The sequence below is a fragment of the Podarcis filfolensis genome, assembly GCF_964270895.1.
Source record: "Podarcis filfolensis genome assembly, chromosome: 17".
Taxonomy (NCBI): Eukaryota; Metazoa; Chordata; class Lepidosauria; order Squamata; family Lacertidae; genus Podarcis; species Podarcis filfolensis.
The window spans coordinates 18,233,066-18,257,802 of NC_139621.1; the positions used below are offsets into that span (position 1 = coordinate 18,233,066).

Genomic DNA, 24,737 nt, shown 5'->3' on the forward strand with positions numbered 1-24,737 from the left:
TCTTCAGTTCTCTCTCTTTCTGAGATCTAGTATCTTGCAAAATGCAGAGTGCAAATTAAATGGAGAAGGCTTATGCCCCTACAAAGTGTGCCTGTGGGCTCTGTTCAGAAGCTTAGTGCAGAAAAGGGTTGGAAGCAGAGATGGTGAGCATCAACCTGGATCCCCTTTGACACATTCACTGGCTCATGTGCTTCTGGCTTGCACTCTTTATAAAGATTTGGGGATTAAGGTTATTTACAAAATATTTGCTTTTGTGATGCAGCAAAGAAAATCTCATTCAAGCTGTGGAAGATGACATCCAGCAGGAAAAGCAGGCGGCGGAAAACATAGTAAAAAATATGTCTGAAGAGGATCAAGCTAAATACATGGAGATGAAAGTGGCAAATGAAAAGCTCTTGCAGGTGACGCTTTCATGTCTGAACTACATCTTGATGAGCCCCAGCACAATCGATAAAGCGTTGATAAATGAAAAAGAACTCCTTCTATAGCTGAAATCCAACAGCGGAAATCCAAAAGCGGAAATCCTTTTATGTAGGATTGCATGATCTTGACTAAGCTGTCAACTCCCCATATTTTTGGAGGGGTCCATTTTCTATGCACGTAGCCTCTGGTAGCTTTCATTAACCAAACACGCCAGTCCTGCTTTCCAAAACAGTGTGTTCCTAGGAAATTGTTCGTTAGGCAAGCTTTCGCTTAATGAGCTGGTGATTTCCAGTATTTCCTATATGAACGTTTCTGTTCCATGATTTGTCCTTTCTCTCTCCCTCCCTCTTCCACTGCCTCCCGCAGTTTGACCAAACTGGCAGTGGAAGACAGGAGTGCCTGGCGTGCTCTGGTCCATGGGGTCACAAAGAGTCGGACACGACTCTCCCTAAACAACTCTCCCTCCTTGGTTTCTGCCTGAAACAACTGCAGTCAATCAGCCAAAGAAAAGAAAAACCGAATTGTCTGATCCTTCCTGCTCCCTCATTTGTCTGATCTTTTCTGCTCCTTGATGTGCCCTATCTCTGTCCCTCACTCCATGGTTTCTGCCCAAAATGCTGCCACCACCAAGATAAACACAAGGAACTGGACAAACTCCAGCTGTTTGGATATCTGAACCAGTCTTTCGTTTAGCGAAGCTTGGGTATAACTAATTGTGTTCAGGTAACAGATTTCAGGTAATGAACATTCCAGTAGCAGGACCTGCATACTAATTTATTTTACTGTTGTAGGAATTGTGTGCTTTACAGCAAGAACTGGATGCTGTGAATATAAAAGAACAGTCTCTAGATGCTGTATGTATGACATTAAATTCTTCTATTCAATTACAAAATGATAGAAATTTGAGAGTGTTTAAAATTTTGTTAATGAGAAAACAAAAGCTGGCATAAGTTGTTGGTTTTTTTTTTTGTTTTTGCTGTACCATTAAGAAAATATGGCCAAAATCCCATGATAGCCTATTAATTTATCTGGACACTGAATATCAATTAATGCTTGTAATAGAAGCCATGGGCTTTGTTAGTGATTGTAGGCTCTTGATTTTTAGTTCTCTACTCAGTTTTATCCAGGATTTATAGTTTTGTTTTTATCAAGTTTTAAAGGGCATTTTATTGAATACTATTGTTTGTATTTATATTGGGGGGGGTTGCAAACAGTATTCAGGGATATATATATCTTTATAAACAAATCATAAATAAATTGTTACCTGGCAGTTTCAACACATGAGCACTTTTGGTCGATGTACAAAAATTCTTAACAGATCACTTACATGACTTTATTCACAAAATATTTCATCACTTTAGTAAAGAAGTTTATCTCTTCAGGAAATAGCACATTCCCAGGTTAAACAGGAGGCTCTGCAACTGTATGAAAAGCTTCATGGCCTTGAGGAACATCGGAATCAAATGATGGCAGAGGACAAAAGTATGGGCTCTCCACAAGAGGAGAGAGAGAGATTGCTAAAACAGGTATGTAGAGTGCTAAAACAGACAGAAATGAAGAGATTTTGCAAACAAAGGGCAGTTGAAAAGTGAAAACTGGGAGGTCAAGTAAGCACCTCTGTCCAAACCACCAACTATTGATAATGACGCTAGAAACAGAACTGACATACGTCATTTATTATTATTAAGTGGTCTCCATTTTTAGCATAACCGAGTAATTTTTAAAAAATCTTTATTGCATTTTTTAAAATTCCAGAGAAAATAATAAATTAAACATTACATCTGAATATACAGAAAGAAAAAGGAAAATTTTTGCAGAGACCAACCATTTTTGGTTTTCCATTGTTATTTAATGATTATATGTTTCTTTTTTTAAAGGTGAAGGAAGACAACCAAGAAATAGCAAGCATGGAGAGACAGTGAGTGCTGTTCCATATTGTTCTTTTAGACCCTGGTTCTGAATATAAATGCAATTCTCTTATCTATTTCTGCAAAGCTGCTCAACTCATATAACCAGCTTGTATAGTGCAGCAGCTTATAGGCTATATAAAGAAACAGACCTTGTGTTTTTTGAATTCCTCGCAAAACACTTCTAGATACAACGTATTTTGAACTGAGATACGATCTATTTGGGATGACTTGAACTGTTACTAAAGTGCTAAAAGCAAGTAGTATGTAAAGCCAAAGAGTGTATTTACTCAGCCAAGTTTCCCCCCATATCTACATGTTCATCTCGTGGCAATTTACCTCATTCCAAGGGAATTTTGGCAGAAAGTTGCTTAGGCAAGGTGGAAGATTTCCAGGGTTCTTAAACATGCAGAAAACCTCTGCAGGCATAGAAGAGAGGTAGACCTCATATAGTCATCCCCTTCATGTGTTTTCTGTCCCTTGTTCATAATGGCTAAAGATGGCTGTAATCAGGCATCCCCAAACTTGGCCCTCCAGATGTTTTGGGACAACAATTCCCATCATCCCTGACCACTGGTCCTGTTAGGTAGGGATGATGGGAGTTGTAGTCCCAAAACAAACAGTGAAATCTTATATATTCAGTGGGACTTACTCCCAGTAGGTGAATTAGTATAGGCTTGCAATCCAAGTCATTATTATAATGCTGATGAACCAGCAGGTGGACCCATTTGTTAAGTTAAACAAGGCGAGATCGCTCCTTTGGGATAATCAAGTTTCTGTTTAAAGTTAAATACATAGTCAGTGCTGGAATGCTAAGAACCTAAGAGATGTTAGGGAAAGAAACTAAAAGATGTTGGAGTTTTACATTTGTTAACTTCACTCACCTTGCTATTTCCCTTCCAGAAAATGCCTGCTAAATGCTGTACTTTTTCAGTTTTCATCATTAAGTTTTTGCATGGTTTTAGGCTGACAGACATAAAAGAAAAAATCAACCAACTTAACGAAGGAATACGGCAGCTTGACATGGATTTAGAGGAGCAGCAAGGTAAAATAGACAGGACCTATTAACCTGGTTTTAAAAAACATTATTAGGAGGGTATTCAACTCAGTTTTACTCAGAACAGGCTGATTGAAATGAATGGACATGAATAAGTTAGGTCTATTATTTTCAATAGGCCTACTCTAAATAAACTTTATTTCATAAAAAATTATATACTGTTTGATAGTTTTAAAAAAGCCCTGAAATCAAAATGAATAAACAATAAAAATATTAGTCAAACCAGATAAAACATTCAGAAAATTTAAACCAGCAATAAACTAAAAGCACATCAACATTCTAGGTATCTGGGTAAGCTTGTCTGAACAAAAATGTTTTTAGCAGGTGTCGAAAATGGTACAATGAAGGTGTCTGTCTGATATCAATAGGCAGAGAGTTCCAAAATGTAGATGCCATCTTGTTTAGTTTTTCTTCCATGTAGTAGATCTGATTCAGAAGTGAATTTGTGAATTTCCCCATTCATTTATGATCTCTGGATTGAGGGTACTGAAGATCCGTGCGCACAAAAATCTGCTGTTGGCAGGAAGGTTTCTTCTTGTTCTGAAGGACCTCAGGGGGTGAGAATAGTGAGCGAAGATAACATGATGAAGTTTCTCCTAGTCAGGGCAATGTGTACTCTGTACCAGAATAGGCCAGTTCCTTTACTAAGTCCAGTCCAAGTTCTGTGATACAAATCAGTTTTGCAAATGGAACAAGTACAGTGGTACCTCGGGTTAAGTACTTAATTCGTTCCAGAGGTCCGTACTTAACCTGAAACTGTTCTTAACCTGAAGCACCACTTTAGCTAATGGGGCCTCCTGCTGCTGCTGCGCCACCGGAGCACGATTTCTGTTCTCATCCTGAAGCAAAGTTCTTAACCTGAAGCACTATTTCTGCTTTAGCAGAGTCTGTAACCTGAAGCGTATGTAACCCGAGGTACCACTGTATGCACATACTTCCTTATTTTGCATAGTATTCTTTCCAAGAATGGCTGCTTACCCAGACTGGGGTGGGTGGCAGTTGTGGCCTGTTGCCATCGGCTCCGCAACCACCGGAGCAGCAGCCACCAGGTTGCTGGCTGTTAGAAAATCCCCGGGCCAGCTCCCACCTCATCACTGTCATTTGACTTTGGCCAATCCAGCTGAGCCTGTGGGGCAGGGCATGTGGGAGCAGACTAGACTGTTGCAGTCTTCACTCTGGCCTGCTACCATCCCATATATAAGCAACAGTCCAGACTTCAGCAAGAACAGCAGTATCCTGTTGGCATAGACGGGATTAGTATTTTCACTACAGAATGCAAGGTTTATGGATGATGATGATGATGATACCCCACCCATCTGGCTGGGTTTCCCCATCTACTCTGGGCAGCTTCCAGCAAAATATGAAGACATAATACAGGACCATTTGTAGAATGTGTATATATGCTTCTCTGAGTACGTATATATTATTGAGCCCTGGTATCACATATAAGATCATGAGAAAAAATATTTGAGATGTAGACGATTGTTAATTTAGCCTGAATATATCCAAAGGTTCTTATTCCTAGTTCCTGCTAATCACTACTCTGTTAAGGAACTTAAATAGTATTGTTCTTTCTTGATTGCAAACTAGGTACTCCCATCACTGCTTGTTTTGGTCTCTCCATTTTCAAATAATAGTAACAATTTTTTCATTCTGCTTTTATCCTTTTTTCTTTGCATATTGCTTTTGCATTATTTTCTTGTATCATTTGGATGACTATAGACGGTAAGAAATAGATTGCTTTGGTGGTAGCTTAGCAAAAACAGCACTCTCCGCTTTTACATGAGTCTGTTTTGTTTTTTGTGGCAAGAGTAATAAAACAAAGAAGTAGAAATATTCTCTAGATTTTTTAAAATGAGTCCAGGAGTATATTCATGGACTCTGAGAAGTGGGCTAGACTTTTTCAGGGCACTTCTGGTAAGTTTTCCTGTATCATGAAAGGGAGAGTCAGCCAGGAACAGGCTCACAGCTGCAAGGAAGTTCAAGGAAAATCATGGTCCCTTGGGGCCAGTTGCATATGTTTATAATTTGTATATGTTAGATATGAAGGAAAGCTGAAGGGATGTCGATACAATACTATTGGGGAGGAAAGAAGATGTTGGAATTCTTGACTCTAAATGTATCTATATTTAGCTTATCCTTTCAAATTTTTTGCTTATGAAACACAAGACATCCACTGAAATAATTTTTATATATTTTAAAGACTGAATTAACCCTATTAAAATACAAACAAAGTATACAAAGTACCCCGTCTATCTCAAGCACTGAATATTTGCTTTAAATCAGATTTCCATACATGGATTTTGGTCATCTCCTAAATGAACAAGATTCATTGAAACAGGGCATAGAACAAAAGGTATAGGAACGGATCGCATGCAGTGCTAATTGAAAAATGCTTGCACAAAGGGTATTTCCCATACGGGCTACTCACTGCAGCCCCTGTGCCTCCCTAAAGTCTCTTGGGATGTGATATGGGAGGTTGTAGTAAAAGGGAGAAATGGAAAATCAAACAGAGACAGTTTGGGCTGTGAGTTCCTCTGAGTTCAGTAGGGTTTATCTCCAAGTAAATGAGAAGATCGCAGTCTTAAATTATTAACTGTTTAATTTTAAAATGGCATTTTTGTAGGTGAGAAGAATCTGAAATACAAGGAGTTGAAGAAAAGAGAAGAAAGCATGGATAGTAAGTAGATTCAAATGTATGTTGACTTGCATTGTCAAAATGAAGGCATCTCTTAATCCACATTTCATGTGCATTAATAGCTTTTGGTCACCTGGCATGATCGCTGTTCTTAATTTAGCAACCTTAGCCCATGACATTTCCCCACATAGCCACTGGCTTTGCAGCATGGTCAAACTTGCCTCCAGCTGTTTTGGGACTACAACTCCCATCATCCCTAGCTAACAGGACCAGTGGTCAGGGATGATGGGAGTTGCAGTCCTGAAACATCTGGAGGGCCGAGTTTGGCCATGCCTGGTACAGAGCAATAATTGATTGCTATTTCAGGCATTCAGATTATCAGTCAAGACATTCCTCTTGGTTTGTAGGCTGCATTCAGTGTTTATAAGATCACAATTAATTGTGGAAAATTGAAAATAAAATAGGTCTGGGTGTGTCGGAAAATACTGTACAGACACATGAAAAAGATTGTGAAGATCAAATAACAGCAGTTTTTTAAGTTTCATATGGCCTTCTTAAGCTGCTTTTGTATAAGGATGCATCTGTAGATTTTGCTTTTGTCAGGAGACTATCCTCAGAGGAGAACTAGATAAGGAAGGCGCTTTGCACACCTTTACAGTGCTCAGTTGACTTAAAAGCTGCCTTCAGCATACAGGAACTCTGATGTAAGATTTGGAGCTGCCATGTATGAGTCAGAGCAGGGGCCGGCAACCTAAGGCCCATGGGCCACAAGTGGCCGACGGGGGTCGTTTAACCGGCCCACGAGCTGCCCCCGAACCGAGTTCCCGCTCGCTGCGCTAAACTGGCTTGGCGCGGGGACTTGCTTCCGCAACGCAGGAAATTGCGTCTGCGCAAACGCCAGAAATTGCAGGCATGCACGCGATCTGACCCACAGAGGGATCTCCACTGGAGTGAACCTGCCCAGGCGAGGTAAACCTTGCCAACTCCTGAGTCAGAGCTTCCCTCTTTGGACAAATGTCCACTGCACCCACACAGCCACCTTCTCCACATTGGAAAGTTTTGCTCCTGCAAGGGTGGCATACCGCATTTTTCGCTCTATAAGACACACCAGACCATAAGACGCACCTAGTTTTTGGAGGAGGAAAACAAGAAAAAAAATATTTTGAATCCCAGAAGCCAGAACAGCAAGAGGGATCTGGCTTCTGGGATGGCCTCTTGCTGTCCTGGCATATGGGATAGCCGCGCACAGCTTCTCCCGGGCAGGGGGATGAAGGCTCCCTCTACCCGGAAGTGGCTGCACGTGGCTAAGGCAGAAGGCTCCTCTAAGAGCCGTGCTCCCTTTAAAGAGCATGCGGGAAATGCCCCCAAGAGCCGCACACACGCTCCATGCGGCTCTTAAAGGGAGCGCTGAGCAGAGCCTCCCGCCTACATTTGCGCCATAAGACGCACACACATTTCCCCTTACTTTTTAGGAGGGGAAAAGTGCGTCTTATAGAGTAAAAAATACGGTATATGCACCAGAAGTAAACTATGCATCATGTTAATGGCATAGTCAGAGTTCTGCAGGGCTCTAATGGAGCGCTTCAGCAGTGGCACAAGAGGGGGACGGGCAGATTGGCAGCATTGACCTTGTGGCTTTGGGACCACTGCAGTTCCCCCCCCCCCCAGGGCACAGCATTGTCCTCCTGGCATCAGCACTGTTCCAGCTCACTGGAGCCAGGGCAGTGACAAGGTTGGAGGAGGCCCAGGCTGGCAGCACTGATGTCCCACAAGGGTACTTTTTTGCAAGTGTAAAACATTTTCTGATGCATAGAAGAGAATCAGAGGGCAGCTTTTTATGTGGCTCTTCATGTGAGCTTTGACTGTCCTGTCATTGGTTGATCACCACATTGATATTAAAAGGTGAATAAAAGGCTGCAAAAACCAGCTCACATTCTAGATATTCCTTACAGATAAAATTTCTTGGTAAAGTTCCATTTAAATTGCTTTAAGATGTTTGTTTATATATATATATTTTAATTGCTTTTAAATTCAGAATCCTTATAGCTATAAGTCACATTTCAGGACTTTTCTGCTTTTCCTTTTATAAGCAGCAGCCTCCCTTATCTTGTTTTTCAATCTTTAGACTTTCTTGAATCTTTTGAAGAGGCAAAGAACCAGGAACTAGAACGGAAAACACAGATAGAGGCCAGTATTGTGGCAATTTTAGAGCATTCAAGCAGGGTGAGTGGCTTTGGCTCCAATCATAAGTTCCGTTGACTCTGCTGTGATTTTCATTTTACTTTTATTGATTTTTATGTAAACAAATCCAAATGAAAGCAAGCTAGAACCAAACAAAATAACAAATAACCAACTTATTTTAGGCATTTCACTGGGAACACTTACCCAAAAAGTACATCATGTCAATCCAAGAGCATTAAATCACTTACTATTTACCATCTTTGCAATGATACCAAAGGAAAAGCATAATCTTCCTCACAGGTAATCCTATTTTCAAAGGAAAAGAGGATCAACAAGTAAAATTTTTTGGGTTGGTGTGTGGAGTCTGGTGGTGTTTTTCATTTTATTTGGGTAGAATTCACTAGGATTTTTCTGCTACGTAAATGTGGCTAGGATAACATTTTTAATCCTTTTTTCATAAGAATACACATTTATTCCTTACTTTAGAATAAAGATAAAGAGATACCAATCACAATTATTAGTACTTTCCAAAAAATCTAATTGTTTGGTGATAATTTAATTAGTTGCTTTTATTCTCCAGAAAGCATATCAAGTTGAAGCTTACAGGGGTTGTTTGACATATAAAAAGTTTACAAGTATGGCATTAACATGTGAGAGGGGGGAGAGAGAGAGAGAGAGAGAGAGAGAGAGAGAGAGAGAGAGAGAGAGAGACTGTAGCATACTACCTTCCTGACCCCTCTTATTCTTGGGGCCAGTGCAAAGATAACACAGACTTCCTGTTAACTGCAGTTAACAAATGAATAGTTAGCTTTGGAAATGTATGCTCCCTAACCTCATTTCAATCTTTCCCTTCTGTCTTATTTCAGACTCTGAAACCCATTAGAAATCATTGTTTCGTATCCTAGTTAAGAGAATCCTGCTTAACCATAACTTTGGTTAACATTGATACCAGCACGTCACTTAACTTGGTATAGCATGGGGGGGGGGATCTGCTTCAGAATGAAGAGGGGTTTGGTTCCCAAGGCTGGCTCCTGTTTTGTTTTTTGTTTTTAATCCCAATTTAGGGAGAGCCATTATTGCATCTTTTTCTTCCTACAAACTCCACCCTCCTTTACAAACAGAACCACCCTTGTTTCTTCTGCCGACACCTCAGTCTTTAATTGCACTAATAAACCTTTTATGGCCACGAGAAGAAGCAAAACATTTCATAGTTTACTTCTATCACATATGGCACTAAAACTAGGCAAACGTAGTTACTTATGCTCTTTCTAGCTTAAAGTACAGTACAAAATGCACCTAGAATCATTCCCTGTTAATATAACCTCATATGTTCTTATTTTGCCTAGTGTATCAAATCCCCCCCCAAAGTCAGACAATTTAAGTCGATAAAACTATTATTTTAACATTATTACACCTTTGGCTACATTAACTAAGCTTGGTTCTCATGTGGATATGTTCATTGTTCTGTTGCCTTTTTTTTTCTTTCAAGAAAATGTCATTGTAATGGCTTTTATGTGCAACTTTCATGGGTTCAGCTTTTGTCACTCAAGGCTGCTTCCTGGAGGAGCAAGCATTTTCACTTTTTAAATACTGCATGCTACAGTAAAAACAACTTAATTTACACTGTTGACTCCTTCTTATAAAACCAGGATCTGATTGTCACATTCACAATTTGGAGTTGAGTTGCCCTTAGGATATATTGGCTTTGGAAAGCAAGCTATTCCATAGCATGTGAAGGGAAAACATTTACTGGGAGCAAAGACTATCCTTACTTGAACTTCCCCAAATTGCACCAGCCTCTCACCTTTTGTTCACCCTTGGCCCTGTTTCCCCAATCATAGGTGAGACAATACAATGTTCTGTAAAACTACAACATTCTCCTTTTTATATATGAACTCCAAACAGCTAAAATGTTTTTCCTAAGAGGATTTGCTGTAGCTGACTTCAGTAGTATGGAAAAACAGCAACCATTCTCATTGTTAAGCCACCAGTTGTAGCAGTGCATTTGGGGTGTCTCATCTTCCACTACTCTTCTTTAATCACGCAGAATGTAAATCGCATGAAGCAGATATCTTCTGTAACAAACCAAGAGCTGAAAATCATGCAGGAAGATCTCACTTTCAAGTCAAGTGAAATGCAGAAATCACAGAGTACTGCGAAAAACCTGGGAACAGGTATGGCAAGCGAAGTGTACGTTGTATTTATTTACAAATTTCTCTCCCACCTTCTAGTGCAAAAAAATGGCCTTAATGCAGCTTACAATAATAAAAACCAATAAAGTAAAATTCACTGCAGAAACCAAAACATCATATCAGCAGATAAAGATATAATATAAAACCAGCAGATAAAAGTCATTGAAATATCTTGAATACCAATAAAAGTCCAAATGAACAGGACAGATGTTGTCTTGCACCTAAAGGATAATGGAGTTGGTCCCAGGCAAGCTCTGGGGAGAGGATTTTTTGCATGTCCCTACAGAAAATACCCTTTATCAAAGAGCTAGCTGCCTGACTTCAGAAAGCAGTACTGCCCAGAGCATGGCTGGTAGAGATTATATTAATTGACAGTAAGGTTAGGATTTTTGAAAACTGGTTTGCATCTGACCTTTGGTCCAGCTACTTCAGTATGATGCTGACCAGCATGGGCTCTCCAGAGTTTAAGACACGAATCTTTCCCAGCCTAGGGATGCTTGGGATTGAACTTTGGGACATTTAGCATGCAGGATGTGTGTTCTATCACAGCTACAATTCTTCCAATTCTACTTTGGAGAAGACACTTTTATAGAAAACATGGCCCTAGGCTAAAACCAGCAATGGTACTTGGTTTCCAAATTCAGTTTAAAGCCAGTAAAAATCTTGTAATACTTTGAGTGATGATCAGCAAATTTAGTCATTTTTGTCTTTTTTTAAAAAAAGAATTTTATGAGATACATGATCTGTGTCATATACATGTGCTCATATTAGTGTACGATTTATATTAAAATACCCAGATATAAACACATACAGCTACTACAGGAGGCAAACTTCATTTGACACACCCAAGAGTCCAGATCCTATCCAAACTGATTTGTTCATGCTGATAGAACTATCTACTTAGCACTATGTCGAATATATCCCTTTAGATGCATTCCAGTCCCCTGCTTATGTGCATAGAAAACAATATTTGGTGCCTCCATGCATAGAAATTATTCCCCAAAGCTCTAAATCACAAATGGACAGTTTTGACGACAACAAAAAAAGTTGAAAGATAATTCTTGCTAAACTATTGTTTATATGTTTCTCTGCCCACGAGGCCTGGCAATTTGCTTTATTCTTCTTTAACATAAAGGAAGTTGGGATCCTGAATTCCGATTTGATTCTGTGCTCCGTGCAAAAGAGCCTTGTGGACCCATGCAGTGCTGTAGAAATGCACCATGGGGCCACAACCTCACTCTTTGTATAAAGATCATTGCACAGAGCCTTCTCCTTCCCTCCCCAAAGGAAACTCCTGTGAGTAAACACATTTGCTGATGGCAGCATTTCCCAGTAACATTTCCCTGGGTCAAAGCACAAAGCAGTTTTGTCTCAGAATTTGCTACTGTGTACACATTTGCTTGCTGAAGTCTGACTTAGTGGCATATCAGAAGGAACTGGACTGCATCCTCTTCCTGTCTCTTCCCAGAGAGAAGGGTTGTTATTTTTTTTCTTTCCTTTTCCCCTTTCCTTTTTTTTTTCACTGTAGGATGGCAGTTGGATTGAAGAAAATCCTTTACTTTCTCCAGATTATTTTACAGGAGAAGCCAAACTACAGCTAGTAAGGTCATTGTTCCATCTAGCTCAGTACTGTCTGCTCAAAGCAGCAGTATCTCATTAGGGGTTCAGGAAGGAATTTTTTTGAGCCCTACCTGGAATGCTAGGGACTGAACCCAACACCTGCATTCAATGTATATGTTTTGCCACTGAGCCACAACCCATCCCTTCTACAGCGCCTCCTTCTGTAGAAAGCAGGTCATGTTTTAAATGCATGCCAGTGCCATTTGAGGCATATAAGTATGCACAAAGACATATGAAACTGTCATATACTCTCAGTCTGCCCATCCAATACTGTCCAAGGTCTCAGGCAGAAGGTATGTTAGACCCTCTTGCCTAAGACCCTTAGAAGTGGAAACACCAGAGTTGATCCAGAGACCTTGTTTGTGTAAAGCATAGGCTCTGCCACTGAACTATGGGCCATCCCTGTTGTAGCCCCATCTGAGTCCCTTTGCTGAGCAAGCAGAGTCTACGAGTCTCTGAGGAGCACTTACCTGAGGTCAGAATCCACATACAAAGTCAGACAGTCCAGATGTTAGGAAATCCAGATGATCACAGAGTCAAGGGACAAGATCACTGGCAGCAGTAAGGTAGAGGGCCGGGAACCACAGGCATTATTTCCAGCATCTGACAACAACAACAACAATTTCTTTATACATACATACATACATACATACATACCCCACCCATCTGGCTGGGTTTCCCCAGCTATTCTGGGCGGCTTCCAACAAAAGTTTAAAAATACATTAAAACTTCATTCATTAAAAACTTCCCTAAACAGGGCTGCCTTCAGATGTCTTCTAAATGTCAGATAGTTGTTTATTTCTTTGACATCTGATGGGAGGGCGTTCCGCAGGGAGGGCACCACTACCGAGAAGTCCCTCTGCCTGGTTCCCTATAACCTCACTTCTCGCAGTGAGGGAACTGCTAGAAGGCCCTCAGAGCTGGACCTCAGCGTCTGGGCAGAACGATGGGGGTGGATACGCTCCTTCAGGTGTACTGCTGTTGAGAGCTCGGTTTAAGAAGCCTTGAGCGAGCTGGTTCTCATCCGTGCCTTCTGCTCTGTGATCTTGAAGACTGAACAGGTGTGTGTGGAGTCTTTTCACCTTCTCCCCCTTCAGGCTGCTGTTCAGCAGGCAAAGCTGACTCCTGGCCCGTGACAATCCCCATAAAGATATTCTTCAGTACATATATACTGCCTCTCCCTCAGTCATTTGGGAAAAGGAAAAGTAAGAGGGGAGATGATAGAGGTGTATAAGATTATCGATGGCGTGGGAAGAGAGAAGCTGTCTTCCCTCTCTCACAGAATTTGCGGCCATCCATTGAAGCTGAATGTTGGAAAATTCGAAACAAGCAAGGAGGTGGCTCTTCACACTGTGCATAGTTAATTTGCTCCGACAAGTTGTAGTTGCGGCCACCAACTTGGAAGGCTTTAAAGAAGGATTAAACAGATTCACAGAGCTCAAGGCTGTCAATGTCTAGTAGCACTGATTGCTAGGTTTGTCATCCCCTATCAGAGGCAGTAATGCCCCTGAATAAGAGTTTCTGGGAATCACAAGTGGGAGAGTGATGTTGCAGGACTCTTGGTGGCTTCCGATAGGCATTTGGTTGGCCAGCTTGAGAACAGTATGGGCCTTTGGTCTGATCCAGCAGAGTTCTTACAGCTTGAAAATGTAGAGCCGCCCAGAGTGGCTGGGGCAACCCAGTCAGATGGGCAAGGTACAAATAATAAATTATTATTATTATTATTACTCTGATGAAAAGAAAAAGTTCACTTAGCAGAAAACCTTTAAAAATTAGTCGAAGACCACCCAAAGAAAATACAAGTTTCTTAACTCTTGTTGTAACTTATTTGCTACAATACCAGAGCAATATTATACAGTCATACCATGGTTCTTGAATGCCTTGGTACTCGTACGTTTTGGCTTACAAATGCCGAAAACCCGGAAGTAAATGTTCTGGTTTTCGAATGTTTTTTGGAAGCCGAACATCCGACGTGGCTTCCGCTCGAGTACAGGAAGCTCCTGCAGCCAATCAGAAGCCACGCCTCAGTTTTCGAACATTTCGGAAGTTGATCAGACTTCCGGAATGGATTCCGTTTGGGAACCAAGGTACGACTGTACTCATTTTATGTCAGGATGGGGTGGGGGGGAGCTACTAATAGACCAGTGGAATGACCACTGTATCCAATCTAAGCTCAACACAGGAAGAGAAGCGGGAAAGGTGCACAAATAGGGAAATGGTCAACGGTCCTGGGAATCTCTAGCAGAGCCTACCAGTCCCAATGACAGTATCAACATGCATACAACCATGGAGGGAGCCAGTGCACTCAAGACAAGGAAAGAATGCAGCACGTGTCTTTGCATCACTGTTCATGCAAGACAATGCCACAACACTCCCTCAGCCCCAGTGGCACAGCCGGCAGTGACCATCCAGTGATGAGGTTGTGCATGTGTTCTCTGTCCGGATTCCTATGTGTCAGTGCACAGCTGCAAATAACAGCACTGGGTATACAGCCATTTGCCCTTAACAGTTCCTGGATCAATATGATTTCTTGAGCTTCTTCGCTCATAAGAAAAATTCACACGTTTCCCACCCTAAAACTGCACTTTGTTTCTTGCATATTGCATCTGCCTTCATCACACTCCAATAAATCTGTTCAAAGCAGTTAGGGAATCAGATACTAGCAAATCTATTTGGGGGTAAACTGTATTCACTAGAGCACTCCTTTGAAGAGGTAGCAAGTATCAAACAACTCAAATACCTTGTAGGGAAAACAATAGAATTAAAAAAAAACAGCCAGTGAAAATAATAAACAACCCTATACCAATCATGTACCCGTAGTTTCTAAAATCTTATTACAGTGGTACCTCGGGTTAAGAACAACATTCATTCTGGAGGTCTGTTCTTAACCTGAAACTGTTCGTAACCTGAGGTACCACTTTAGCTAATGGGGCCTCCCGCTGCTGTCGCACCTCCGCTGTGCAATTTCTGTTCTCATCCTGAAGCAAAGTTCTTAACCCGAGGTACTATTTCTGGGTTAGCGGAGTCTGTAACCTGAAGCGTCTGTAACCCGAGGTACCACTGTACCCACTTCTGGGCCTATTTTTAAAGCAACATTTTTTAAAAATAAAAAAGCCTGTAATACATTTTCATCATTCCCTGCCACTCTCAGATTTTCGTTTATCACGAATATATCTGAGCTATACATAAGAAGTCAACTTCCTGAAGAGCAAGAGATGGCACCCCAGGGAGAAACTAAGTGCAGTTGTAATAGCAACTTAGCACGATAGCCACTATTGCTGGCAACAAGCAGTTCAAATAAAAGGGGACCGTGATTTTTGTTTGTTCAGCTTTTCCTAAGTGCTTAGGGCTGGTAACAAAAATCACAACGCCTAATATAAGGCACCAAATGCCCCTAAAGAAATTCCTTGGGCCATTTTTTTTTTAATTTTTGCTTAAATCTGGATTATACAAAAATTACTTAAGGAGAAGAACTGCTTGTCACTACTTCTCTATGCAGTTTTTTAGTCCAGCACATGGTGGAGAGGTTAGAATCATGCTGCCACGCACCTCTGTTTTCCAGCATGCTCACCTGATATCTGCACATTAGGCACCATAAGTGCATAGAGGCCTATGCATAAAACCTTATGACATGTACACAATTTTTCAGGCCTAGACATACCAGACTATGCCTCTAGGCCCCTTTGCAAACGCAGCCTTCAGCGTGGAAGCCACACATAAGGACCCAGTTAATGTTCTGGAAGCATTTGATCAGTCAAGAGTTTTCAGGGCTGGGCAAGTGTGGTCTATAACATGAGTGGGAAAACCACTGGGAGCTCCCATCTAAGAGCTGGACGTAAGGGTAATAAATATGACATCCAAATTGCAGATATTAAATAGACTCAAAGGCAGAGAGGGTCAGCATAACCTCAGTCTGTTACTAGACGATAAAACAAAAATATGCATGTTGAGATTGACCATGTTTATTTTAGCACATGCTTCAACTTAAGATACTATTGATGTGCTTGCTCCCCACCCCAAATTATCAACAGAACCATTGAGGGTTCTGTATATTATACCTGTCAAAACGATCCTTAGGAGCAGGTCACCTAGAGACTTTACAACACTTTTCATAGTTTAAAACTAAAAAGGGCAGCAGGATCTTTTTGCATAGTTTTATGGACAAATGTAAGCTAAGAACAACAATGCTAATTCCTCTTTGCCAGTTTTTGTTGCAAATATGTCAACACTAGTCTTAGCGATACCACTACTTCATCACATAATGGATATTTGTATGTAAAACTTAAGGACGTACTTAAGAGCTTTCCTGGACTAAGGCCAAGGTGAACAAGGCAGGCAGGAGTCAGTTGTCTCCTTGAATAAGTAAATGTACGATTCACTTCTCTCTGTGCTAGAAAATAATCTCCATTGTATGTCAGTAATGCTTCTTGGCTCTTTCTGTTTCAGACAGCCAACGTCTGCGGATGGACCTCCAGAAAATGGGCCTGCTGGAAGGCAAGATGGTTGATGAACTGACGTCTCTCAAAGAAAAAATAGAGCAAATGACCAAAGACCTGGAACTTTACAACAATCTGCCAGCTCTGAAAACAGCAGGAGAAGAAAAGAAAAAGGTAGTTCACCATCAAAACACATTAATGACATTTGCTTGAGACCGAGTTATTGAAATATTCCAGCTGCATCTTGTTAAACGTTCTGTCTTGGTGTCCTTTACATACTCGTACACTGAGGCATGGTGGAGCTGCTTCCCAAAGGTGTTAACAGCTTGTAGCTACTCACATGATCCATCCTCCAGTCAGGTAGTTATGGTAGCTGCATACCTGCCACATCTGCATGGAAGAGTGTCGTGTGGACCAGTAGCTCCTGTGTGGCTTCTCATTTCAAAACTGAGTAAAAAAAATGCTTTGCTTTGCTTTTTGCTTTTTTTAGAGAAATTAAATGGCACCACTGTTTTAGATCTAAAACTGAACCTAAATTAAAATACATCATAGAATCTACGAGTTGGAAGGGACCCTTAGGGTCATCCAGTCCAACCCCCTGCAATGCAGGAATCTCAACTAAAGCATCCAGGACAGATGGCCACCCACCCTCTGCTTAAAAGGAAGGAGAGTCCACAGCCTCCCAAAGGAGACCATTCCACTGCCAAGCAGCTCTTGCTATCAGAAAGTTCTTCCTGGTGTTTAGTCGGAATCTCCTTCCTTGTAACTTGAGGCCACAGGTTCGAGTCCTGCCTTCCAGAGCAGGAGAAAACAAGCTTGCCCCCTCTTCCATGGGACAGACCTTGAGATAAGCAACACGTAACATTTCCTGTGCAACTACAGAGATTCAGAGGCACTTGAGTTGAGTTAATTTGGCATCCTTCTGCCTCGGGAGACAGTGAAGAGAGCACCTTCAGGGGTCAGGTCAAACCGTTTGGAGCGTTGTACTGCTGTTATAGTAGAGACCAATATGGGAGAAACGTGTTTTGGGGCAGATGAGGGCATCCAGTTTTGCTGCTACAGGTGCGTCAGGGCATTTATTCTCTCTGCATTCCTCCCAGCAGTCATTCCTCCTGATCTTTCTGTGGCTACACAACCTGCTAGTCTCCAGGCACTGCGATCATCTGCAAGCGATTCCCATATGGCGGGGAATCGTTTGTCAGCCTTAATGTCACATTTGCAGGCATCTTTGTCTCTGAGTATCAGTTGCTGGGGAAAACGAGAAGAGTACTATAGTGCAAATGTCTTGCTTGTGAGCTTCCTGTTGGCTTGAGGTTGGCTACTGTGAGAAGAAGAATGCTGGACTAGATAGGCCTTTGGGCTGATACAGCAGGGCTCTACATATGTTCTTGAGCTTAGCATTTATTTTAGTTGTTCGTTATCTGCAGAAAGTGCTTTATTATCTGCATGCCTTCTATTGTCTTGAACAAAAGCTTTCAAGGAAGTAGCCAGAGTACAATATTATGCACAGAAAGAGGAAGTGTTTCACAGTTCAAAAAAAGAAAGCGTATTAAAGAGGGATGGAGAAACTGTGGCTCTCTGGTCGATGTTAGGTACCAACTTCCATTAGCCTCAGCCAGCTTGGCAAATAGTCAGGAATGGTAAGAGTTGTAAACTAAGAACTTTGGGTGGCCAAATGGTTTGTTATCAGTGATGTACAAGCCGTGGGTTTTCATTCCTAAAGAAATAGAAAGCCCTTGTCTTCTATTTTTCCATTTCAGAAAGATTAGCCAACTTGCAAACCAGTCACTACAATCAACATAACACAGTCAAACAAATCAGTCCATGCATCTTTCACATGTGAACCGACCACATACTTTTTCCATGCCGTCTGTCATATACACGATTATATGCTTTCATGGGAATGAGTGCCAGATGCTTAGATTCAAGCATAAATGCTTCCCCCCTCTCTGAATTTTAGAAATAAGCTAGAGCACTTTTAAGATGAGTGCTTTTTAATCTTCCATTTTTTATTATTTCCTTACTCTTAAGAAACTGCAAGAAGAGAAAGAAACACTAACGAAGCGCAGGAATGCTTTCAAGAAAACTATGGAGCATCTGAATAGAGAATATGAAAGCTTGAAGTTGCAGCTGCAGGAGAACGAGACACATTCACAGGTACAGTTGAAAATGCCTATTGCCTTTTGGTGTTGCCTTTTCTCCACCTTTTTGGAGTTTTGAAACTTTTGTATAATATGTCTATGCATACATAAATTGCTTTTTTACAGCCTCTTTAAATAACTTCAAAATCTTTAAAATGTGGAAAGACGTAATATCTCTTTCCAAGAATTGCTGCTTGCGGCAGGACTAAATTTGAAAAAAGAAACATAGAACTCTTCCAGTTATAAAGAGCAATAATATTAATATTACAGTAGATACATAAAATGATATTAGAGTAATTGAGATGATTTTGGAGAAACTAGTTCATACTGAAGAAAAAAGTGTGAATGTGAATATGTACCAACCATGCCAAATCTCAGGCAAGTCTAATATTTCTATAATTCCCTGATGTTTGTGCTCTTTCACTCCTGCCATTCTGTTAATGTCCCTGAGATTTTATTGTTGTGAAAAATGACAGGTTTGCTGGGGGAGGGAAACTGAGGGCAGAATTTGGCAGAATTAAGAATATTCAGCTCCCAAATAGTTGTGTTTTCTTTTTGCACATTCATGGTTGAACAGTTGAGAGTCAGTGATGCAATATATATATAATAAGTAGGACCTGCAACACCTTTTTTGCACTGTGAAATGTTCCCTGTTTAGGATTCCATCCACTTCATCCCATTCTTCCCTAACACCAACACCTCCAACCAGCTTTTCCTCCCAGAGTTACTTTTGCAAACCTCAGGTTTCCTCTGATCCTGCTGATAACTCCCTTTTTTACATGAGTGTTAACTACTTTGGCTACATAAACAACCACACTCAGAGACTGTCGACGGGAAAGTAGAGGGAACGGTGGAAACCAAATGGGATTTCACGATACAATTTGTTAATTTGAAAGGCTCAGCTGTATTTATGCTGAGTGTGGCACACAAGTCACCCTGTAAAATGTATTGAAGCTTTTCTTTGTCACCGGTTGTATCCCAAAATCTACTAGCCATCAGAGGCTCAATAAAGTGCATTGAGCTCTTTTTCTGAGCAGAAATTGTGATGGGCAATTGCTGGTTTGGAAGGTGTACCAAATAGCACTACACTCACATACTAAATGTTAGCTTCCACACAGCTATTCTGAAATATTCATTGCAAATAGCTTGCATGTCTTGATGGCACAAACTTTGAACAGTAGCACCAGCCAAGCAAATCAATGCTCTACAAATTGCATTGTTAGGAAGCAGCCATCAATATAATAGCCATATTGCCTTCCTGTTGATGCTTAAAGTGGTGTCGGAGTCCCAACATTTAGCCTGCAGTCTTACAATCTTCTCAACGCAGTCCTGCTCTTATCATAGCTTTTGGCATCAGACAGGAAATTTAGCTATGGAAATGAGGAAGTTTCTTCTGTGCAGTTCAGGGCCCAATATAGTTTCAAGATACGTTGCATGATAAGCTTTACATAGTCTGAAAACAGTTGTTAACCAAAAAGAAACGCAGATAATGAGAGTTCAGTGTCATGCATAAATCATAGTCTCCACACTGTAATTAAAGACAATATTCTCATGGCTTGCATGGATTGCAAACCATCTTTTTGATGCAGTGTAATTACAAACTGCATGTCCTTTGCTGGAATCCTTATCAGTTCTTGTAATTTCTCTACAGCTCTGCTTAAGCATATGAAAATCGGTGAGACTTAACTGATTTAGTAAGGCTACTGACATAGACATACTTACTAGAGAGTAAGCCCTAGTGAACGTAGTGGGATTTCTAAATAGCTATATATAGGTTTGTGCATGTTATCTGAATTGTTCTTGATCTTATTTATTTGGTAGAATCCTTTGGGTAGAAGGGCAGAATATACATTTAATAATCATTAAATTAAATTAAGGGGGGTTAGTTGTTACGCAAGTGCCTATTTTTTGCTATCATTTTTTTTCATTTTGTAATTGCAGCTTACGAATTTGGAAAGGAAATGGCAACACCATGAACAAAATAACTTTGTCATGAAAGAATGTATCCTTTTTTAAAAAAGAGAGAAGATGCTGAAAATAATCATGGTAAATAAGAACATAAGCAGGTGCTTAAGTCTCTTAAATCAGTTGGGCTTGCTTAACATTTTCTGAATTATGCCCATTCTCAGCATTTTACTCTGAAAGCCTGAGGTACAATGACTTATTCCTCATGCTACAGATGACCATCATATGTCTTAACGTTTACATATATAGATAATTATATGCAAAGAAAGGGACTGTTTTATTTGTTCAACAAGAGACAATGGTTATGAAGAGACTTTTGCCAGGAAATTATGGATGATATCCAACCTTAGTCATAATCTGAGTAGATCCATTAAGTTGTTTAAGTCAACTGATTTAAATGGGTTTACTCTGAGTATGACTAATGCTAGCTCTCACCCAGTATCTCTTCCGTTATAGTTTATCTGAGGCATTTGACAACCTTAAAGCAGTTTGGTTTGCTGAGATATCATGGGGGGGGGGGTAGAATTGCCTTCCTTCTGTATACTCAGAGCCCACACAGATGACCAAACTGCTTTTCTCACTCACGATCATCTGTATCATCCTGCAAAATCTCAATGTGAATGGTGCAAATGTATAGTAAAATAGCTGTTTTTCCAGGTAGGAACTATTGTACATGGAGATTTTAATACCTATAACTTACGACACAATCCACCTAACAAACTGAAATCATGCACAAGGGCTTCCACTTGCACAATGGGGTTTCCCCCTTTCTGCCCCCTCCCCAATTTTGCTTTGGGGGTTACAAGGACCCCCAGAATAGCAGGGGGGGTCATTCTGTCTGGCAAGCAGATATGCTTGTGCAGACCAAATGTTTATTTTAGCGTGACATTGAATTCTACCCTCTGGTGCACGTTGGAGAATTTTCCTTATCATTTTATCATCAGTTATAGCAACGAAAAGTCAGGAAAGTGATTACCGGCCTATAATGAAGAATGTGACAAAGCAGATTGCAGAATATAACAAAACTCTCATCGAAGCTTTACAGAGCAACAGGACCTGAGCTTAGGCACTTCCTTCACATGTCCGTGGACCAATGAGAATTATTACTTATAGTGCTACACACTTCCCCAGTACACAACAGCAATATCTATGTGCATTTTTCATTCTGGCTAGTTAACAACAACCAGGAATTTGTTTCTTCAAAATTAACTTTGCTGGATTTAGTCCTCTATTCTCAGCCAATGGTTTATTGGAAACAATGTAATTTACATCATTTTGGCCTTACTAAGTTAAGAAAATAATTCTATCCATCTTATTTTAAGAATTTTTAATAAGAGGAGAGGGGTGAATTGTAGGTATAAAATCAGATATGTAACAATAAATGATTTTATAAATTCAAGGGGGAATTATCCAGCATTTTCAAGAGAATATATTTCATAGGGATCACATGCCATAGGATACAAGTTCTCATGCCTCAGAATTCAAGAAAATGGGTTTTTGGCTATACTGTGAACATAAAATTGTTTCTAAATTTATGCATGCGTGTCAGGGAACTGTCATCGGAAGAACCGGTGGTGCAAGGGCTCCCAGAGGTTGAGAGAGACTTATCAGCGGAGGAGGGAACCAGCAGGGGGAGAGAAAGAGCTCCAAGGGAAAGCGAGTCAGAAGAATGGCTCAGAGACAATTCCAGCGAGAACAGCGGGGAGGTTTCAGGACCTCCTATAGGGACACCCACTCCTCGCCGGAAACTGTCACGCAGAGAGTCCAGAAGACGTGTTTCCGTTAAGGAGCTTTTATGCTGGAAGAAATTCCATAAACGCCCACTGTCGGATTCTGCCAGCGACTGACGGAGCCATGCTTATGGAGCTCCGTTACAGACAGTGGTTTGTGGACTTATCCAAACACTGAGGGACTAGGAACTTTACGCACAAGCAGCTCAACATCCCATCACAATGCGTAAAGGTGAAATGTGTTTATTTTACCTTTTAATGCGAACCTACCTAATTTTCAGTTCCCAAACTAATACATTAACTGAAACACAGCTATCTTTCTCCCTTACCTGAATCTTTCAATGCAGTTCTCCAGTCAAAAAATACTTCATTCTCCAGGAGAATTTATCCTTTGAGTATCAAAGATATCAGATGTCTGATCCACGTTAATTTAGAGCAGGGTTTTTAGCGTGGCTGCCCCTGTTATGTGGAAATCCATTCCTGTTGATATATGAAAGAAACCCACTATCTGCATTTTCCAGGGGGGAATTCCATTTGACTTCCAAGGTACGACTGTACAACCTATAATGCCCTCTCTGACATGTGAATGAATGAACTTTATTACGGTCACAGACCAGGATAAAAAACAAACAAACAAATAAATAAAATAGCAGTTAGGATTTTTTTAACTGATAAATGTTGGAGCAAATAAGGACAAAGAAACAAGCGTAGGATAAAACCTCTGAATAAAATACAAGATTAAACACGGATAATGGATGGATAAAAACTGATAATTAAAACAGGTAAAAACTAAAAACAAATAAAAACATGCAGCTAAAACAACTGTAAGGGCGTAAGAACTAAAAGACTCACAGTTAAAACAACTATAAGAGGCTGCAGAGTCGAAGCCTCTGAAATAGAGGACACTCACAGCATTAGAAACTGATGGGCAGATATGGTTAAAACAGACAATTAAAACAATGTGCAACAATAAATTTAGAAACAATGTGCAACAACAAACTATCCCAGGGAGTTGACTCAGAGTCACCCATGGAACCAAGTTTGGGGATTTTCATGCCGGACTATTTTGAGTTGGGCGATGGTCTGCGACTACAGATTTGTACACAGAATCTGGCGACCATCCAGGTCTTCTTCTGATCTTTGCCTAACAGCAAAAGGTCAAATTTTTGCTTTTGCGGGAGGTCAGCAAGCCTCACCAGTAGGGGATCAGTGAACTTACTACGTGCCTCTTCATAAAAGGGACATTTAAAGAACAAGTGTTCTGGGCTTCCTCTCTCTCCCAATGGACAGGTGCAAAGTCTCTGGGCACAGGGGACTTTTCTAAAGGCTCCATCCAGGACCGGCGAGGGAAGAGCCACGCTTCTGGCGAGTGTAAAGGCCCTTCTTGCATTTATAGATACGAGAAAGAAGAGATATGCTGCCGCTGCGGATATGTATCTCTCGATTTCTCCAATTCTATAATCGGGGCACTTTGCGCAGTCCTGTTGTCTCTCGGTATCTAATATTGTTTGCCTGACCGTGGCTTTTGCCTGGCCCAAGCCCAGATGTAGAAGGGCTTGAGGGGCAAAACCCAGTTTCTGGAGGGTGTTCAGAACTGCAGTCTGCCAGCCTGACTGGAATTGGTCGCAGAGGATCAGTGGGGTTATCCCTCAGGGGAGCAGATTCAATGTCAGCCATTTGTAGATTGATGGTAAGCAAATGCTAGCCTCCACTCTCATCATCCCCGTTTCCAATCTCATCCATGCGTTTGAGACACATCTGGGGACTTGGAGGAGAGCTCTAAGAACTCTAGATTGGACTCTCTCAAGGGGGGAGAAAGCAGAGGAAGGCGGACCCAAAAAGGAACCATACAGGAGTTGTGCCAAAGTTTTGGCCTTGTATAATTTTAGAGCTGTGGGAACGAAGAAGCCCCTTTGTGCTCTGAAGAATTTAAGAATACAATTTGCATTTTTTTCCGCTGAACTCCCGATGGAGTTTATGTATAGTTTGTTGGTTCCTGAGTTCCACCATTCCTAGATACTTGTAGTTTGTGACTTGTTGTAATTTATGGCCTTGGAGTTCCCAGCTTCTAAGCTTTGGTTTTTTCCCAAAAGCAAGTATCTTGGTCTTTTGATAGTTGATTTTGAGACATTCAGATTCACAGTATGCTGCGAGCTTTCTTAGTGCTCTTTTGAGTCCAATGGGGGTTCTAGATAGAATTACTGCATCATCGGCATATAGCAGGACCGAAATATGCCGATTTGCAAGCTTCGGCAGATGGAGTTTTGAGTCATTGAGTGCAGATACTAAGTTATTTAGGTAGAAATTAAATAGTAGAGGGGCCAATAGGCACCCTTGCCTGACTCCTTTGAAGGTTTTAATTGGGTCCGTTAGGTGTCCTAGGCGGCTGCACCTGACTCTAAGGGCCGTGTTTGCGTGCAGTGCCTGAATTAAGAGCATATAGTGAG

At 40.9% G+C, this 24,737-nt stretch overlaps 1 protein-coding gene and 1 long non-coding RNA gene across 6 annotated transcripts in view; one reads left to right on the plus strand and one right to left on the minus strand.

Moving 5' to 3' along the window:
- The window catches only part of IFT74 (intraflagellar transport 74), a 41,309-nt gene extending 19,350 nt beyond the window's left edge, over window positions 1–21,959 (plus strand). For all 4 annotated transcript variants that reach the window (XM_083593352.1, XM_083593349.1, XM_083593350.1 and 1 more), the window contains exons 9-20: window positions 263–401; window positions 1,215–1,277; window positions 1,806–1,949; window positions 2,301–2,341; window positions 3,296–3,375; window positions 6,014–6,067; window positions 8,151–8,248; window positions 10,254–10,380; window positions 16,465–16,628; window positions 18,486–18,611; window positions 20,537–20,597; window positions 21,505–21,959. In XM_083593352.1, the coding sequence (XP_083449478.1) occupies window positions 263–401; window positions 1,215–1,277; window positions 1,806–1,949; window positions 2,301–2,341; window positions 3,296–3,375; window positions 6,014–6,067; window positions 8,151–8,248; window positions 10,254–10,380; window positions 16,465–16,628; window positions 18,486–18,611; window positions 20,537–20,597; window positions 21,505–21,620 (1,213 nt within the window). In that variant the 3' untranslated portion in view covers window positions 21,621–21,959. The remainder of the gene's footprint in view (window positions 1–262; window positions 402–1,214; window positions 1,278–1,805; window positions 1,950–2,300; window positions 2,342–3,295; window positions 3,376–6,013; window positions 6,068–8,150; window positions 8,249–10,253; window positions 10,381–16,464; window positions 16,629–18,485; window positions 18,612–20,536; window positions 20,598–21,504) is intronic.
- On the minus strand, window positions 11,118–23,994 carry LOC310753177. 2 transcript variants are annotated; one of them, XR_014543259.1, is made up of 2 exons: window positions 22,620–23,994; window positions 11,118–12,621 (listed from the first exon to the last, which is right to left on the minus strand). It is a non-coding gene; the product is annotated as an uncharacterized lncRNA (long non-coding RNA). The 2 variants fall into 2 exon arrangements; XR_014543260.1 differs by lacking the exon at window positions 22,620–23,994 and adding an exon at window positions 16,313–16,458.
- Between the last annotated feature and the right edge of the window lie 743 nt (window positions 23,995–24,737).